Below are 18,130 nucleotides of genomic sequence, written 5' to 3' on the forward strand. Positions count from 1 at the left end.
TGTCCTGGAGGAGCTTACAGTCCAGTGAGCGTGTCCAGCAAGGTTATTTTCACCCTGGAGCTCACAGGCTGCCTCTAGATTCGGTTCCTTTTCAGAAACCTTTCCTCCTATCCGACTTCCTCTATTTCCCTGGCTTGTTCCCCCGCAAGGAGAGAGTCTGGGTCAGAGGGCTGCGGCCGGAGAGGAAGTGGAACTGCGCCCTCAGCCCACCCCAGGCCCACCATGCCCTCCACCCCGAAAAACGTCCTCCCCAGAGAGGAGCAAGACTGAAGGGTGGAATCCAGGACTGGAAATCAGGGACCCAAGTTCGAGCTAGAATTTCCGCCACCGACTCAGAGGTGTCTGGAGGTGTGTTTGGGGACCAAGGGGAGCAGTGAGGTCGAGGCCGCGAGCCGGGAACAGAACCGAGGGACCTGGCGCTCGGCACACCCACACGCGACGCTAGTTTTGCTACAAAACAGGCTCCCCTGAAGCTCTCCATCGTCCTGTCACCAGGGCCGTCATTGTCCTCTTCCTTCTGCTCTTCGCCCCCTTGTCACGGTCAGCTTGTTTTTACTAAGCCCCTACTTGCTGCACAAGGCCCGGTACTGAGTCTCACTTCGAGAACTCGCCTGCTCGTCCGTCCTGGGCTCACCCCCGCCCATGCGGTCTTGAGTGCCAAGCACCCGCCAGGGCGTGCAGAGGGCAACCCGCCGCGGTGAGCGAGGCAGGCTGCTCCCCCTCCCCCAGGACCACAAGCACCCAGGGAACTGCCGTTCCCCCGAGGTCCGAGTCACTAGAAAGGGAAAGTACCCAGGGTACCACACAGGACAGACAGGAAGTCCCAAGGGGAGAAGCTGGGTGTGCACCAGGCCAGGAAGTCTGGTCACTGATTGCCCTGCCCATCCTGGTCCCCTGCTCACCCACAGGACTTCTGCAGGGACCACCATCAGGGTCAAGGCCCATACAGCTCCCTCCAGTTTTTGATCAAAAAATAAAACTCTGTTTTCTCAGGATTGACAGAGACAATTTTGGAGGATTTTGTTATTTTCAAGGAACTTCACAAAAACAAGAAGAGAAGAACCAGTGTCTCACTCCATCTGACCCCCTAGAGTGACTGAGAAATGGGTGTGTTTGCAGATTACAGATTCCTGAGCTCTGTAACTCAGGTTTCCTTTGCCGCCCAGCTTTCGTGGCCCACAGATCCCATCTCATTTATTCAACCCTGTCTGGCTCTACTTAGGCCAAGCCACCGAGACCCCACGTGTGGTTGATTTGGGCTGGCACCACCGCTAGGCTTGGGGTGGGATTGTGGGTCTCTGCCTGTCCAAGCAGCCACCTTGGCCCCTGAGGGAGAGAGGCATCTCCTTCCCCAGCTCCAGACCCCCTGGGCTCAGGCCATCTAGCACTGACCTGCTTCCCTGGCCTGGCCGAGCAGGGCCTGAGGCTTCACCCGCTCCGTCCATTTTCCCACGTTCTCCCCTCTGTCCAGCTAAGGCCGCTCTGTTCTCTGGTGAGGTTCCGCTGCTTCTCCAGATGCCCACGCCTTGGCTGGGGCTAGTCTTTCGGGGACCTACATGCTCCACACCCCACTCCTGACTTTGCTGTCTCTGGTTTGGGAAGCAACTAGCCCTGAATTCACTAACAGAAAAGAGGTGCTAGACCCCCTGAACAAAATGAATGAGCGAGGCCTTCCAGTCTCAGGTGACTCCCCCAGATCTCGTGGGCCCCTTCCCGTGCATTGCACACCTTCTGTATATCAGGCACCGTGTTAGGTCTTTACAACTCTATATATGATAAAGTTGCTATTATAGTTTTATCCCCATTTGACAGATGAGGAGATGGAGGCTTGGCAAGGTTGATGACTTGCCCCGGCCCCCTGACTAATAAATAGTAGAAAAGGATTCAAACCCAGGCCATATTATAAAACCTGTGCCCTTACTGTGTACGGGATTCCTTCCCTAGCGCTCACCGGCCTCTTCCTTTGCCAACCTGAGCTGACACACCTCAGGGCAACATACACCCTAAGAGGCCTCCCGGAGGCCCAGGAGCTCGGGCAGGCGGGCAGAGGCGGGAGGGCGGGAGAGTGGAGGGAGGCATTACAGCCGCCCGAGGACGGGGCTCAGAGCGCTGGACTGGAGAGTAACCAGTGCCCTTCCGCCCGCCCAGCTCCCTCGAGATGACCTGCTACGACAGCGACGACGCCAACCCCCGCAGCGTGTCCAGCCTGTCCAACCGCTCGTCGCCCCTCTCCTGGCGCTACGGCCAGTCCAGCCCGCGGCTGCAGGCCGGGGATGCGCCGTCGGTGGGCGGCAGCTGCCGCTCGGAGGGGCCACCGTCCTGGTACATGCACGGGGAGCGCGCGCACTACGCGCACACCATGCCCATGCGCTCCCCCAGCAAACTTGGCCACATCTCGCGCCTGGAGCTGGTCGAGTCCCTGGACTCGGACGACGTGGACCTCAAGTCCGGCTACATGAGCGACAGCGACCTCATGGGCAAAACGATGACGGAGGACGACGACATCACCACCGGGTAGGAGCGGCCCGTGGGCAGCTGGGGGGAGGACAGTCCAGCGCGCGGACGCCAGAAGGGCGGATGGACCCCAGGGAGGGCGAGGGGACCACGGACGCGTGGGGGGAAGGAAGCTGTGCTGTGACAAGGAGACCGTGGGGGGCCTCGTGTGGGCGGTCGCGAGGCTGCTGAGGTTGGGCGGGGTGTGGGCGGGGGCGACGTCTGAGGAGCTGATTGGTCAGCGAAGGTGCCCCCTCATTGGCCCCTGCGGCTGTCATTCTGTAGCAGCCCCGCCCTCCGTCTGGTCTCCGCCCCCGACCCGCTTGTGGTCCGGGCCCTGGAGGATCCCTTTGCTGCACGCCTGCACGTGGGACAGCCTGACCTCCCTATTTGAGAGTCAGGGTGACAGGGTCCCTTTCCCTTGAGGGACTACTGAGAAGAGAAGCCAAGGGCGTGTGTTGGGAGCGCTGGAGAGCGGAGCGCAGTACTAGCTCTCCTTCCAACGCTGGGCCCCAACCCCTATCCCCATCCCACCCTGGCCCCCTTCCTCCTCCTCTGGTTTCCTCCTTTGCAAACCTCTGCCAGCGCTGCAACTTCCGAGTCTGACCCAGACTCGGCACCCTCCGTCAAACCCTTCTTTCCCGTCTTCCTCTTCTCATCTTTTTCTGCCCCATAGACAGGGTGGGTTTGTGGAGCAGCTTTTAGGGGGTTGGGTTTGGGGAGCAGCTTGCAGGGGTGGAGCAGCTTGCCGGTGGGGGGGCAGTCTGGGACATGAGGGGAGAGGACAGGAAGAAAGAATTGCTAGGGACTTCAGGGTCCAAGAGCTGAGACCAGAGCACTGCACAGTTTCTGGAAGCTCTCAGGCATCTCCGGCTGGCTCTACCTCCACTCGCCCTTCTTGGTTTGCTGGATCCTCCCAGGGACCACACGGGTAGCCGCAGTGCCCCTCCCCATACCCCTCGGAACTACCGCTCCCCAGTGAACAGCTGGAAGGGAGTGGAAGGTAGCTGAGCTCCAGGCTGTCCACTGCTCCCCACCCCAGGGATGTACTGGGAGGACTGGACCTGGCAGGGCCTGTCCTGATGACAGGCTGCTTTGGAGCAAAACAAGTGACTCATGAATGGGGTTGTTTACTTCTTGTAAGCCCCAGGGGCCGGCCCACCTCTTGCTCCGATCCGCCAGCATGGGCCTGGGGCCGGAGACAGTTGTCCAGCTCCTCGAGGGTGCAGAGGCTGGGCTAGGTGGAGGAGAGCCTGGCGTCTGGTGCTGCTCTGCACAGCCTCTGCCCCAGGAAGCCCTTCTTCTCCTCTGAGGAAGTGTTAGGTCCCTGCCCTCTGACATCGCCCAGCTGGACAGGGCAGAGAGCTCCCACGTCCAGGGCTCTGCCTTTGGAGAGACCCCAGTCTGAAGCAGGTGGTGGGACCTCTGGCACCTAACCAGCTGTGAGCATGGGCAAGTCACTTAAGCTCTCTAGGCTTCGGTTTGTCTATCTGCCCAGTGCAGATAATAGTAGAACTTACCTCAGGGTGATGATAAGGGTTAAATGCATTAATTACGTAAAGTGCTTGGGATAATCCCTGGCTCTTTGTAAATGCTCAATCCATGTTAGTTTGTTTTTATTGCTATTATTATTGTTACTGTTATTGTTAAAATCACCCTCTAAAGGAGGGGAGGGACTCCTGCCCTCTGAGGGTCCCAGGCTTGCCCTCAGGGACTGGGCAGTGCAGCAGAGCCCCATCAGAATCGGCAGCAACGACAGATGTAGCAGCAGCTGGCCAATCCTGGGGACATAGATTCAGGGGTGTGTGGGTATGGAGTGCTGGGCGGGGGAGCCAGGAAAGACGCCTTTTACCCAGCCTCTAGCACCTTTTCTTTGTCCTCTTTCCTCTGGACAGTGTGTGTGCTCCTGAATCAGTGCAAAAGCAGAGTTCACTAGACTGGCATGGATGGGACCTTCCCTCCCTGTGCACTCATGCCCGTCAGGCCTGGGGAAGCGTGGGGTTCGCAGGGAATACAGAACAGAGTGGTGGTACCCACAAAGTAGACCTCACTGCGAACTGCAGTGCTGGTGCCAAGATAATTTCACATGAGTTTTTACGGTCAGTCTGCGATTAGCAGCAACTCTCAACAAGCCAGTTCTAAGGGGGCTCTGGCGTTAACATCCCCACCAGCACTGTCAACACACCCATCCTTCAATGCCCTTAAGCAGTCAGAGTTGAGGGGAATCCATTTATAACCCCCAGTAATTTTAATATAACCAATCACTCCTCATTTTTGTGTTTTCACAGTTAAGTGTTGTGTTTTTTCACTAGAAGCAGGGCATCCTAGGTTCCAGCAAACCTGAGCCACACTTGCCCAGCCCTTCTGGTCCTCCCTCTCCCCCTGTGGTTTCCATCCAGGTTTTGTAACTTAGAAAACGTCCTGCTCCTAAGAAAATTGCTTTTCCTACTCATAAAACAGGCAGGGCTATTCCCTTCTCACCTACCAGTGACAGCCCATCCCTTCCCCATTGGCCACTGCCCATGACCATTCACTTCCTGACTCCCAGAAGGCTCAACACTGGGCGAGCAGGACAGGTGAGGCTCACCGCTGGGCTTTCGCTCCCCCCTTCCCCCCGACCCCAGCTGACACAGTCACAGGCCATCCAGGTGAGACATGGAGGATGGCAGTGACCCCGAGGCTTTCTCGGTGCCCCCCGTCCATCCCCTGCTGGAGGATCGCCCACCTGGGGCTCTTCCCAAGCCCTTGTTCAGTCCGGAATCAGCCCTCCCCGCTCCATCCAAATGCCTGGACGTTTCCCGGGTTGCCCATCTGGGTGAGCTCAGGGAAGGCAGATTCTTCAAACTGAAGCTCAACAAACTAGGATGAGGAAGGGAACGCAGCTGCTAAAACCATCATATACTTGAAGTTATATATTTAAGCAATTATAGTAAAATATGGTTTTATAAGTGGCTAATATCTTAACTGCTTTTAAGTTTAAGAGTTCAGTGCTGGTAATTACATTCAATTGCTGTGTCACCATCACTGACGTCATCCCCCGGACTTTTTCATCTTCCCAAACTGAAACTCTGCACCCGTTAAACCCTGACTCCCCAGCCCCCTCTCCAGCCCCCGCCCCACCCTTCCTCTTTCTGTCTCTATGAGCTTGACTATTCTAAGGACCTCACAGAACTGGAAATCACACAGTATTTATCTTTTTCTGACTGGCTTATTTCACTCAGCATCATGTCCTCAAGATTCATCCATGTGATAGCAGTCGGAATTTCCTTCCCTTTTAGGGCCAAATAATATTCCATTGTATGTATAGACCACAGTTTGTCTATCCATTTACCCACTGATACACATTTGGGTTGCTTGCTATGAACGTGAGTGTACAAATATCTCCTCAAGAATCTGCTTTCTATTCTTTTGGGTGTATTCTCAGCAGTGGAATTGCTGGATCATATGTAGCTCTATTTTTAATTTTTTCGAGGAACCACATACAGTTTTCCAGAGTGGCCGCACCATTTTCCATCCCCACGTGCAGTGCATGAGGGCTGCCTTTTCTCCACATTCTCGCCAACACTTGTTATTTTCCATGTGTTTGTTTTTTTATAACAGCCATCATGATGGGTATGAAGTGGTTTTAATCTGCATTTCCCTAATGACTAGAGATGTTGAACATCTTTCCATGGGTTTATTAGCCATTCATATGTCTTCTTTGGAGAAATATCTATTCAAACCCTTTGTCCATTTTTTAATCAGGTTGTTTGGTTGTTGTGGTTAAGTTGTAGGAGTTCTTTATATATTCTGGGTATTAATCCCTTATCAGACATATGATTTGCACATATTTTCTCCCATTCTGTGGGTTGCCTTTTCATTCTGTTGATGGTGCCCTTTAATGCGCAAAAGTTTTTCATTTCAATCAAGTCTGGTTTATCTCTTGTTTTTGTTGCCTACACTGTAGGTGTCATAGCCAAGAAATGATTGCCAAATCCAGGGTCATGAACCTTTTCCCCAATGTTTTTCTCCAAGAGTTTTATAGCTGCTGAGGCTTTTTTTTTTTTAGTTTTTTAAAAAAAGTTAATTAATTAATTTATTTATTTTTGGCTGCATTGGGTCTTTGTTGCTGTGCGCAAGCTTTCTCTAGTTGCGGCGAGCGGGGGCTACTCTTCATGGCGGTGTGTGGGCTTCTCATTGCGGTGGCTTCTCTTATTGCGGAGCATGGGCTCTAGGTGCGCGGGCTTCAGTAGTTGTGGCACACGGGCTTCAGTAGCTGTGGCTCGCGGGCTCTAGAGCGCAGGCTCAGCAGTTGTGGCGCATGGGCTTAGTTGCTCCGCGGCATGTGGGATCTTCCCGGACCAGGGCTTGAACCCATGTCCCCTGCATTGGCAGGCGGATTCTTAACCACTGCACCACCAGGGAAGCCCCCTGCTGGGGCTTTTTAAAAATACAAATTCCAAGTCTCATGCCCGGCCTACCTCTCCTACCTCAGGTAGCCGTATTTTTCTGACACTTCTCAGTGATTTGGGGGCTCGTCTGTCTTCCCATAAAGTTAACAAATCTTCTTCATAGTAACCCCGACAGCATCTTTCAGCCTTGATTTGGGTGGGCACAGTGCCAGGGGGTGCTTATTCCACTCCAAATAGCATAAGATTACAAAAAAGCGTTTAAGTATTCACCTGAAATCTGCTTCACTTCTGCCTATTGGTTCAAATGTTGTCATCTGAGAAAAACAGATTAAGTGGAAGTCTTCATCCGAACATTTCAACATGTTCTTAATGGTGGTTCAGGTAAGTCTCTTCTCTACAAAAGAAAGGGTCCCCAGCTCATTTCAGTGCTTCCTGAAATGACCCAGTTTTCCAGATCCCACCTGTCCTCGTTACCCTCCTGTGGAAGCTCTCAGGTTGTCAACGATCCTCTTAAAAATTTGGCACCTGCACTGATCTGCACGGTCCTGGCAGGGTGGCATCCAGAGCCTGACACCGTGGACAGCATCAGCTTGGCTGCCGGCTGTCCTAGGTGGCAGCTCAGGACATTTTTACCTCCTGAAAAGAGAAAAGGAATTTGTTTTTCTAAAAATAAGATGGTCTGGAATTTAATCTAAATAAGGAGATGAGTTCCACAGCCATCTGCTCACGCCTAGCCCCCAGTGATGGGGTGGGAGGTGGGGATGCTGCACCTACAGAGGTGAGTGTGGGCTCCGGCGGGGAAAGGGAGGCGTGCGTACGGGGGTGTGTGTGCCCTCCAGCCCCTCCCTCCTTTGACTTGGACGTGCCTCTCACTGTCTCCCCTTCCGTCTGTGTAAATGGTGGTCTGGGTGGGTAGGAACCCCAGCTGCGTCACCAGCGGCGCTGCTGTCACGCCCTCCCGGGGGCGCCCTTCACCTGGTGTAGAGTAATCTCTGCAGTCCTGGCAGGACCGCTGTCTGGGGACCTCGACCAAGGGCCGCAGAGCTTTAGACAGAGCCCTGCGGGTGTGCCGGGGGACGGCGGGGCTCCATCGTCGGGTGGTGCTTGCTCCGCGTGGCGGCTGGCTGCGCCTGTCCTATCCCTCTTCGTCCCCTCCTTCCCCAGCCTGTCCTCTTGAACCGTGCTCAGGAGCTCGGGAACAGATGGGATTCGTTTCCTCCTTGGTGCTGAAGTGTCCTGACGTTGAAAAATGTCAAATAAAATAAACTGTAGGCCCCGGTCTCCTCCCAGGCTGACTTTTTGCTCCCAGAGGCAGGAGCCCAAGCCTTAAAGAAACCCTCCCGCCTTGCTGAGTGGCCTGGGCCTGGGCAGCCCCCTCCTGAGAAGAAACGTCACTCACTGGGCTCCAGGTGGCTGATCCCAAGATGCCAAACCCCGCCCCCTTTAGGGACAGAATCCTCCTGCAAGGGGCGCTGGGTTTGTAGGGTTTGTGCAGAGAGAGGAGGACTCTGGAATGTGAGTGGGCAGGGAGGAGAGTCTTCCTCCCCTGCCCCTGTCTCTTCTGTTTCCTGGCAGGCATTCTACTCCGTGGGCGGCTGGACCAGGCCGGGCTTTTGCCCGTGGAACACAAGGATTGGGGCAGCGGGGTAGGGGGCCATCCTGGGGAGGACCCGGCATTCAAGTTCAGGAAGGAATCAGTTCCTGCCCTTGAAGGGCTTCACATCTAAAAGGGAGGAGGTTGCCTGCTGTATCCATGGCAGCAGCAGAAGTGAGGTGTAGTTGATGCAGACAGTGGCTGTTGCCTCTTTGGGGGTAACATCTAACGATGACCTGCAGCTTCCCGCACGTGGCCTCGGCTGACCTTCTCTGGGTTCAGGGGAAGGAGCATCTGAGCATCCGGGGCGCCCTCCTGAGCCCCCCTCTAGCTTGCTGTGTGGCACTAAGCAAGTCCCCAACTCCTCTGAGTCTCCGTTCGCTCATTTGTAAAAAGGTCATCATTTGTGCCTTGGGAGGATGAACTGGAAAAGAGTTAAGAGTGCTCTAAAAAGTACGAAGAACTGTCGGCTTGAAATATTTATTCTGGTTTCAACTTACGGTTCTGTTCATTTAACTGGTGGCCTCTGTCTTAATTAGGGGCTGTTAGAGTATCCACATAAGAGTTCTTCAGCTTGACAGATGAGTTCACAGAGTTTGGGCTTTGACTCTGTTGAGGGGGGTGATCTTGTTTGGCTTTTTTACAGCGTCTTGATGTTCTTTCCGTCCTGTGGTGCAGAGTTAAATGAACCGGCCTTTGAGCACAGGCTTGCCAACATGGCATGCCAGGACTGGCGGGGTTGCAGAGTGGTGTGGAGTACGGCTCACGGCTAGACAGAGCCCTGGCTCTGCTCATGAGCTCTGTGTGTCGCTGTGGGTGCCTGCTCTCCCTCTGCCCGAGTTCCCCTGTCTAGAAAAAGCAGAGAGTCGTGGTACCCTGGTCTGTAAGGCTGGTGCGAGCACCGAATTAGTGAACGTGTTTACTTTGTATATAATAAGTGTTAGATGTTAGCCATTTGGTGACTGATGGTAGCAAGCTGGTGGCCCTAAGCTGTCACACGCACCTTCTGAAAGATAAGACAGTATTTGGAAAAGTGTGTGTTAACCTTCATGCTTGAACATGATGTTTCTGAGCCTCACTGGGAGGATGACAAACTAAGTGGTTTACCAAGCAGGATGGCGGCATCCTGACCCACTTCTGCCTGTTCATGCAGTGCTACCGTGTGGCAAAGGGTGCCCCTGTGTGGCTTGGAGACGCCCGGCCACGGGTCCAGCATGTGGCTGTGCAGTGTAGCAGAGTAATTGCACACAGGACCGCGCAAGTGACCATGGTTCCTTTCCCGCCGTGACCTGGCTAACGGGGCTGTCTGTACCTCACTCAAACACGTGTGTTGTACATGAAGTGTGTCCTGGGATGGAGTCCCCAGAAGCAGACCTCGAGACAAAGATTTGCGTGCAAGTGGTTTATTTGGGAGGTGATTCCAGAAAGCACTGATGGGGGTGGGGAAGTGGGTCAGGGAGAGAAGGAAGCCAGTGCAGGAGGCGTTCTGTGTGACCACTGTTGAGGTCAGCTGGGCTTGGGGCTTCTGGGGGATTACATGCCCACCCAGAGGGCCAGGAAGCCTGGATATTTATCTTTCGACTCCCAGTCGTTACTGGTTGAGGGCGGCTCCCAGGGTCATTGCATCCTGGTGTTTTCTGCTACTTCACACAGGCTGAGAGTCACAGGTGCCTGCAGAGCGGCTGTGTCTGTGTTTACAGGAACAGTAAGTACAGAGGGGACATAGGTGGGATACAAGGGACATCAGTTATAAAGAGGGAAGATGGGAAGGGAGGAGGCTGTGGAGTCAGATTCCTGGTCTGTTGGGATCGAGGGGGTACAGGGTCTGTTCAGACCCAACAGGGTCGCTGGAAGGTTGGAGTAAGCCAGGTATTCCAGAGGGGCAGCTGGATGTGTGCTGGTTGCCAAGGCGACGGATGCAGGCAGAGGAGGGGCCCCTCTGGTGTGTCCTAGTAACCTACAGTTGAGCTGCTGGGTTTTCCCCGAGTTTGATGATATACAAGCTGGTTGACAGTCAAGACGGATAAGGGTTGCAGAAGCCGTTGAGACGGGTCTGGCACCTCCGCACCAGTCCTGCCCGCCTGCCTGCCTGTCCACTTGTCTCTTCTTCATTGTCGGCCTCCTCCTTTCCCCACCCACACACCTTATGTTCTGGGATGAGCCAGCTGGGCTCGTGGAGTGCTGGAAATTCCATGCAGTCTGATATTACAGGAAGAGCCCACGTTTGGAGTGGGCTCAGATCCCAGCTCTGAGGCTTTGGGGAGGCTGTGCGTCCATTCTGGGGGGGCTGGTCCAACGGGAATAGGGTCGTCGTGAGGATGTTATGGAGTACATTGTAATAACGTGCTAGGTATACAGCAGGTGCTCGGCAAATGTTACCTCCCTCCCTTCTCTCTGTCGGCGCCTAGAAAAGCAACGCTCTGAAGGTCTGAAGGCTGCCTGCAGAGGGGGACTTTCCCAGCTCGGGGGTTGGGGGCTGATACCTAGTCGCTCACTTGTCTGTGCCCGGTTCCTCCCACCACCCCTGCTGGAAGCCTCCCCAAATTCACCCCATTGCAGTGTGACTGCTACCCGACTCGGGGTCGTCCTGGAACTTGTGTGTATAATTTGTGCTGTAGTAACTTGTGCTTTTATAATTCTCTAACAATTGCACGGCACATGTGGTTTACACAACATTTATGTGGCACTGTCTTATTTAATCTTAACAGCTCTGTGAATCAGGTATTCTTTTCCCCAGTTTACAAGCGAGGAAAGTGGAACTCGGCTTCACTGGCTGGCCAGGAGCTCATAACTTAAAAGTGGCAGCACGGGAGCAGAAGCAGGCGTCTCCGACACCTGCCCTCCCCACGCCCTCCCCATCCCGTGCTCTCTCCAGCTCGCCCGCTGCCTCCATGTGTGTGTAGTATGTGTGTCCCTTAGCTTGGGGGCGGGGGGCACAGGCCTTCCTGCCACTGCAGAAGGAGCTCCCCTCAACACCCAGCAGGCCACGCTGTTGGAGGCCCCCTCCCGGAAGGCCCCTAAGTGACTGCTCCGTCTTCAAGGAGATAGGGTCATGCTTTGCAAACCACAGAGCAGCCACAGTCGGAGCTCAGGGCAAGGGCAGAAGGAGCGCCGCGCGCCTCATGAACACAGGCTCTGTTGACCGCGGCTCAGAGGCTGAGCTGTCCCAGGACGCTCGCGAGGGGCCAGCTCTGGCCTCTGGGGTATCAGATGTCTCTGGCCAGGCAGCAAAGGACCATTCACTGTGGCTGAAGAAAGGCCAGCAGGCCAGGCTGGGCACCCACCCACTGAGCTGTGCACGGGCTGCCCCAGAGAGGCTGCGGGACTGAGTTGCTGTTGCCCGTACGTTGGGGCCATGCTGGAGCTGTAGCACAGGCGGACGCATTAAGGTCTGCATTTGGAAAACAGGCAGAACGGGTCAGGCCCTGAGAGGCCGCAGGCGGGCAGCTATGGTAGAGACCGACCCATGCTCACGGATCCACAGGTCAGGGTCACGGAGAGACGGGTGGACAAGCTGATGCTGGGGCTGGTGCGGGCGGTAAACAGAGCCAGTGCGCGGGATGTGCAGCCAAGGCGGGGCGAGGCGAGAGCCACCCAGACACGTGTGTGAGGGGCTGGATACAAAGAGGCTGTGTGCACACCGGCTTCCCTGGTAGAGGGCAGGGCGTGCGCCAGCCAGACAGGCCGGAGAGCGTCTGAGAGGTGGAGGGACCAGTGTCTCACCAGCCCGCCTGCTCTGTCCGCCTTGGCCGGCTCGTATTAAGAGGGGTCCAGGGAGTTCCCTGGTGGTCCAGTGGGGAAGATTCTGCGCTCCCAGTGCAGGAGGCATGGGTTCAATCCCTGGTCGGGGAACTAGACCCCCCATGCATTCCGCAACTAAGAGTCAGCATGCTGCAACTAAGACCCGGCGCAGCCAAATAAGTAAATAAATATTAAGAGGGGTCTGCCCCGTGCCTTGTCCCTTCCTTCTTGTGGGGCGTCTCCAGCCAGACCCGGGGACACGCCTCCACCATAGCCGCTGCCCTCTGCTCCTGACCGCTCAGCCCCGTCCAGCCCCTTTCCTGTCCCCGCTTCTCACTGGCCACCCCTCTCGATCTCTCAGCCTCCTCTTCCTTGTCTGGCTTCTGTCTCGGCCCCTGTGGGTCTGATGACAAGGGGCAGAGTTCAGGAGCAATGCTGTCTCCGTGGACGGAGCCCGGTGGTGGCACTTCCGGCAGCAGAGGCTCCCAGGACGCAGCTTTCTGCAGAGTGTCACTAGAAGAGGAGGCACAGCTGTCACCTGCCTGTCACCATCCCCCTCTGAGCGGCAGGCCCCTGCAGGCGCCCTGTGCCCATGCTCACCTTTCCTCGGACGGTCCCCGTGTGAGGTCCTGCCCTTCCCAACTCCGAGCGGTCGCCCCTGCGGTCTGGGTGGCAGCAGCCGTCCCATCCCTTGTGGCTCCTGCAGTCCCTGTGGTTAGTCTCCTGTTCTTGAGAGCTAGACCGGCGCCATCGATGGGGCACTGCAGAGTCCAGCTGCCCCGGATTTATCCCTGGTTTGCCGCTGTTGCCTGCATGACCCTGGATAAGGGACTTAGCCTCGCCGTCTGAAAGGAAAGGGGAGGACAGCGCCCACCTCATGCTGCTCATTCACAGGGTCAGTAAGTGCTTCTGGAGACCTGCTGTACAGACCCTTGGGGGAACAGCAGGAGAAAAAGTCATCATTCTTAAACTCATATACAAAAGAGAGAAGGCAAACAAGCCAACAGGTAAATACGTGGTAGGTCAGGTGGTGCTGTGCGCCATAAAGGAAGGTGAAGCAGGTGAGGCGCAGAGTGGTGGGTGGGGGCTGTCGGGGAGCGTGGTCAGGGCGAACTCTCCAGTAATTGATGCCCAGAAGAGCATGTGCAAAGGCCCTGGGGCAAGAATGGGCACGTGTTCAGGGAAATGCAGGGAGGTCCGTGTGGCTGAAGCAGAATAAACAAGACAGACGGTGATCAGAAATGAGGTCAGGGTGTAGCCAGGGGCCAGGTAGCACAGGTGAGGGGCAGCCACAGGCAGCTTCCAGGCGGAGAAGCAATGAGGTCTGACGCGTGTTGCAAAGGGTCTGCCCGGCTGCCCAGCAGCGAAAGGAAGCTGCTGGGATCATCTGGGCGGGGCGGGGTGGGGCGGGAGGCAGAGATTGGAGCTCCAGCTCAGGAACGGGGAACCTGGGTCAGCGGGCGCTTCGGCTAACCTGAAATCACTGCGCTGTCCTCGGGGGGTCTCACACTCATACACACACTCACACACACTCGCGTCTGCCCGGGGGCAGCTAAGGGTCCGGCAGGCCCTGTGGAGGGCGGGCAGCCTCCTGCTGTCTCCGTTCCCACCGCCCCATCTGTCCTGCGCTCTCAGAACCACACAGAGACGCTGAGGTTTGGGAGGATGTGAAACAGTTGCCCACTGTGTGCGAGCTGGCGGGACGCCGCCTCTCCCAGCTGCAGGGTGGCAGGGAAGGCAGGCCTCCTCAGAGGTTGTGTAAATATTTGGGAAGCAGGCACACAGCTGGGAGTGGGACCCCCTCCTCCAGCTGGCTCGTTTGCTGCCCCAGGGACATCTCAGCCGGACCTGGGACTGGGCTTTGGTCTCCCACCCACCCTCCACCTCTCCCTCAGAGCCCAGGCTGCCCTGGGGAGGGAGTTGGAAAGGAGCGGCAGCCCCGCCCCGGAGCCAGGCGGCCTGGGTCTGCAGAAGGGCCTCGCGAACACCTGGGCGCCGAGCCAGAGGAGCTCTAAGGCTGTTTCGGCTCTGACACTCCAGATCTCCAGCCATGAGAAGTGCGTCTGTGCGGGGCTCAGGCACAGCCCTGATGGGTCCAGAGAGGAGAGAGCTCGCCAGGGTCATGCACAGGGAGCCCTTGAAGGCCCGGGCCTCCCTGAGACGCCAAGAAGTCCACCGGGGATCCGACAGCCCCTGGCCTGGGACCCACGTCATCACGGCTCCTGTGCCTGTGGCCAGAATACCTAAGGCCACGCTCCCAACCTTCCTGAGCTTGAATGTCCTAAAGCAAGTGGAGAGTAGACCAACACCTGCCTCACCCTAGTTCGCTAGGTTGTTTGAGAATGAAATCCTATTTTATGATGTGAACGTGCTACCCAGAGGCCGGGAATGATTTTTATAGATTTCTTCTATCAAGGTCACAACAGATGATTCCCCAGAATTCAGTGGGGTCATCGGGGGACCCGGGGGTAGGTTTGTAAAAGCTGGGATTAGAGATGTGGTGAGGTCATTCCCCACGGACAGCGTGAGGCCCCACCAGTGTGGACACCGGCTAACTCGCCGCCCCCCGCCTCCCCGCATGCTGGTCTGATTCTCGTCACCCCTCTCTGTGTGGTGAAATGCTCTTTGTTCTGTCTGCCCAGAGGCTACCAGCTTGGTGCGCGCGGCCAGGACATGCAGGAGTCTCCGGGCCCAGCTTCCCCCGTGGGCCGAGGGGGCTTGTCTGCTGGCCGAGACTTGTGCAGGGGCAGAGGCTTTCCTACCTAAAGGAGGGAACAGCCTCGTAACTGAGGGGAAAGAGGGGAGTAGGCATCGGTCCAGAGACAGAGCCTGCCCTGGTACCTAGTCTTCTGAGGGGTCTCACTTCCCCGGCTCACCAGGAATCAGGGGTGCGGTCAGGGCCCAGACAGGTGAAACGGGAACTCAGACCACGTGGCACTTCCTGGCAAGTCTTTCTCTTCTTTTCTTGCCTCTAGTCTTGCCCCGTCTGCCTTGAGACTGTTGTTAGGGAGACGACCAGGGCCTCCCACAGTCTCCTGGGATGTCTCTGTTGGAAACGGAACGTTGGTCCAGAGCCCTGGGGACTGAGATCCAAGGTGTGTGTGGCGAGGGGTAGGGGAGGGAATCAGGCTGAAAGATGCATGCGTGTTAGTCTGGGCCCCGTCCTGTGCTTTGGACATTTCCTGGCCTCCCCGTGCCTCAGTTTCCCCCTTGCAAAGAGCCACTCTGCTGGGCCTGGCACAGGGGACACACCTGATCTTGGCTCCGGAGGGCTCTGTGAAGAGGAGCACAGAGGAGGCTGCCGGGCCTTTGTCCTCTCTGGCTGGGTTTTCTTTCTGGAAAAGAGCCTAACTCTCAGCTCCCTCTCAGCAGGTGTCTCCCCCTTTCACCCTGCCGCAGGCTACAACTCTGCAGCCTGGGACCCAGAAAGAAGAGCTCAGTCACCCCTGTGTGCCCCTCACTGTGGTCAAAGCAGCTGGGCCACCGCCCCCCATACTTGGCCACACCGCCGTGATGGGCAAGGTCGGGGCTGCTGACCCGAGAGGCTGCAGTTCCCTGTCTTCACAGAAGCTCCCACACAGCACTGCTGTCCAGTTACCCAACATGCCTTGACCTGGTGGCTGAGAATAGCAGGTGCTAATTTGCATCCTATTTATTTAAGGAGCAGAATCTCCAGGGATCCTGTCCTTACCCTGTGGAAGCCTCTACCAAGCAGGAGGGTGGGTCCCAAGGTGGAGGAAGGTAGGGTCTCCCGTGCAGCCCAGCTTCCTCGAGGAGGAAAGAGGAACTTATGGAGGGAAACCTCAGATTTTTTTGGGTTCTGACAGGAACCAGTTCCAAGGAGGAGGCGGTTTACAGATCCTCCAACCCAGAATCCTCTTAGCAGGGGACTCAGAAATCTGGGACCCCTCCCCTGGGCTGAGCTGCTGGCTGACTTGCTCTCTTTCTGGCCAGTTCCCCCATCGCTGTTGGGGGTGAAATGCAGGGAGGGGAGGGCTGCAGGGAGGGTGGGCGGCGGCTGGGTGTGACGCAGGGGGAGAGGCCCACAGCTCAGCAGGGCTGTGAAGGTCCGTCATGGTGTGTGTGTGGCGGGCAGGGGCGGGGAGGGGCGGGGAGCGGGGAGCGGACGGCTCAGTTCCCTGCACAAAAATCTAGTGCTCCAAGTAAACCCCTGTGCCTTACCCCCTTCAGGCCTCCCCTCCCTCCCTCCCTCCCCGCTCTGCCCAGAAAGCCACAAAGGAGGAAACCTGATGGAAAACGCACAGCTAGATCTAGAGAAAAACATCCCCTGCTGGTGACATTCCTCTGGCTGAGACAAAGTCATTTTACCCGGGATTCCATGCTGGCTGAAGCTAAAGAGAATCCCTCACGGTGCACGTCCCGTGTAAGCTGTTCCCCAGATGACCCAGGCGGGCCCCAGAGCAGAGAATCCATCCCGCTCACCCTCCATTTAGGCTGGTGGTGAGGATGGGGTGCAGGGAAGCTACAGAAGAGCCTGGGTGGGGCCTGGCCCGGGGCCGTGAGGTGGGAGATGCTGCTGCAGAGCCTGCCTTGCTCGGATTCCCCCCAGAGCTGCACAGCCTGGACCCTGGTGCACCTTTGCTGAATCTCACCACCCAAACCACTCAGAGAGAGTAAAGGGAATGGAACTCGATTCCCCCCCATGCTAGGGGGTCGCCTGACAGCTCGGTGCTGGGATCACTGCAGCTCTTTACTCCCCTTTGGGCTCAAAGCATATTTAGAAACCTTGGCCGCAGTGTGTGCACCCTCAGAAACAGACCCCTCCCCAACTCAGACTGTTCAGAGCTCCCTCTGAGAGGTTTCCCACCCTCCAGAGCAGCGGTTCACCCCTTAGAGCTGCAGCCCCAGGTCAGTGGCGCTGGGCACTCAGAGGACTAGAGCCAGGCGGGCTTTTAGGGAGAAGGGCCATCCTCAGAGCACCGTCCACGCCTCCCTGAAGGCGGGGAGTGCGAAGGGGCTCTGGAGGAGTGTGACTCGTACTGGGGCCGCCGAAGTTCGGAGATGAGAGGCCTAGGGAAACACGCTGGCCTGGGTCTCTGCGTGGGGCTGTCACACACGCTGCCCAAACCCAGAGATACTGCTGCTCTGTGGTTCAAGCTCAGGCCTTCGAGCCTTTGAAAAAATACCGTCAATGGCGTTGTTTCTGTTGCTTTAAGAAATCGCGGATGTAATCTGTCCATATCTAAGACACAGTCTTTCCCCTTTGCCCGGTCACTTTGGGGTTGGGAGCGACTTAACACACTCAGCCCCTCCCAGGAGCAGGGATGGGCTGGAAGAAGGTGGGGGCAGCAGTGCAGCCCCCGTGCGGCCCCTTCCTCCGCAACGGGGGGTTAAGTTACCAGGAATTCCCCGAGGAGAGAGGCGCTCTGTGGGAGAGCCCTCCCACTGATCCCGCTTTTTTTCTTACTCTAAAATCTTTACATCTTGGGATCCTTTTCTTCCCGATCAGTCAACTGGAAATGCCTGCTAGATGCAGGCACAGACCCTTGCTTGGTGTGACCTGTTCTTTCTCCCCACAGTCAGCCCCAGCGTGCACGCCTCCCTGTCCACACCCCCCCCGCCCCCCACTGGAGGAAGGTTAGCCCCACCCCCCGCCAGTGGTCAGCACTTCTCAGGAGGTCGCCCACCCTGTAAGGAGGACGGCTACTGAGCAGCCTCTGGCTCTTGCACCCCGTCTTCCCTTCACCCCCTCGGCACCCCCGCCGACCTTGTTGCAGGCGCTGTACTGATCCCGGGCTCTTACTTGGTCTGATTTAAAAGCCTGGAAAGGGCCCAGGAGGGAGCTGGGAGGAAGCCCTCCGGGGAGGGTCCAGCTTCCCCGACCCGTGCCCACCAGCGCACGCGGGCCCCCTGTCCCCAGAGACCTGGGATGCCCACACGCGTCTGCCCG

General features: G+C 56.9%; 1 protein-coding gene across 3 annotated transcripts in view; it reads left to right on the forward strand.

Moving 5' to 3' along the window:
• NAV1 (neuron navigator 1) overlaps positions 1 to 18,130 on the forward strand; it is a gene marked incomplete at its 5' end in the record, with an annotated part of 148,322 nt that overhangs the window by 68,084 nt on the left and 62,108 nt on the right. For all 3 annotated transcript variants that reach the window (XM_079696769.1, XM_079696771.1, XM_079696770.1), the window contains one exon: positions 2,149 to 2,514. In XM_079696769.1, the coding sequence (XP_079552895.1) occupies positions 2,149 to 2,514 (366 nt within the window). The remainder of the gene's footprint in view (positions 1 to 2,148; positions 2,515 to 18,130) is intronic.

The sequence above is a fragment of the Hyperoodon ampullatus genome, assembly GCF_949752795.1.
Source record: "Hyperoodon ampullatus genome assembly, chromosome: 2".
In the NCBI taxonomy this organism is placed as follows: Eukaryota; Metazoa; Chordata; class Mammalia; order Artiodactyla; family Ziphiidae; genus Hyperoodon; species Hyperoodon ampullatus.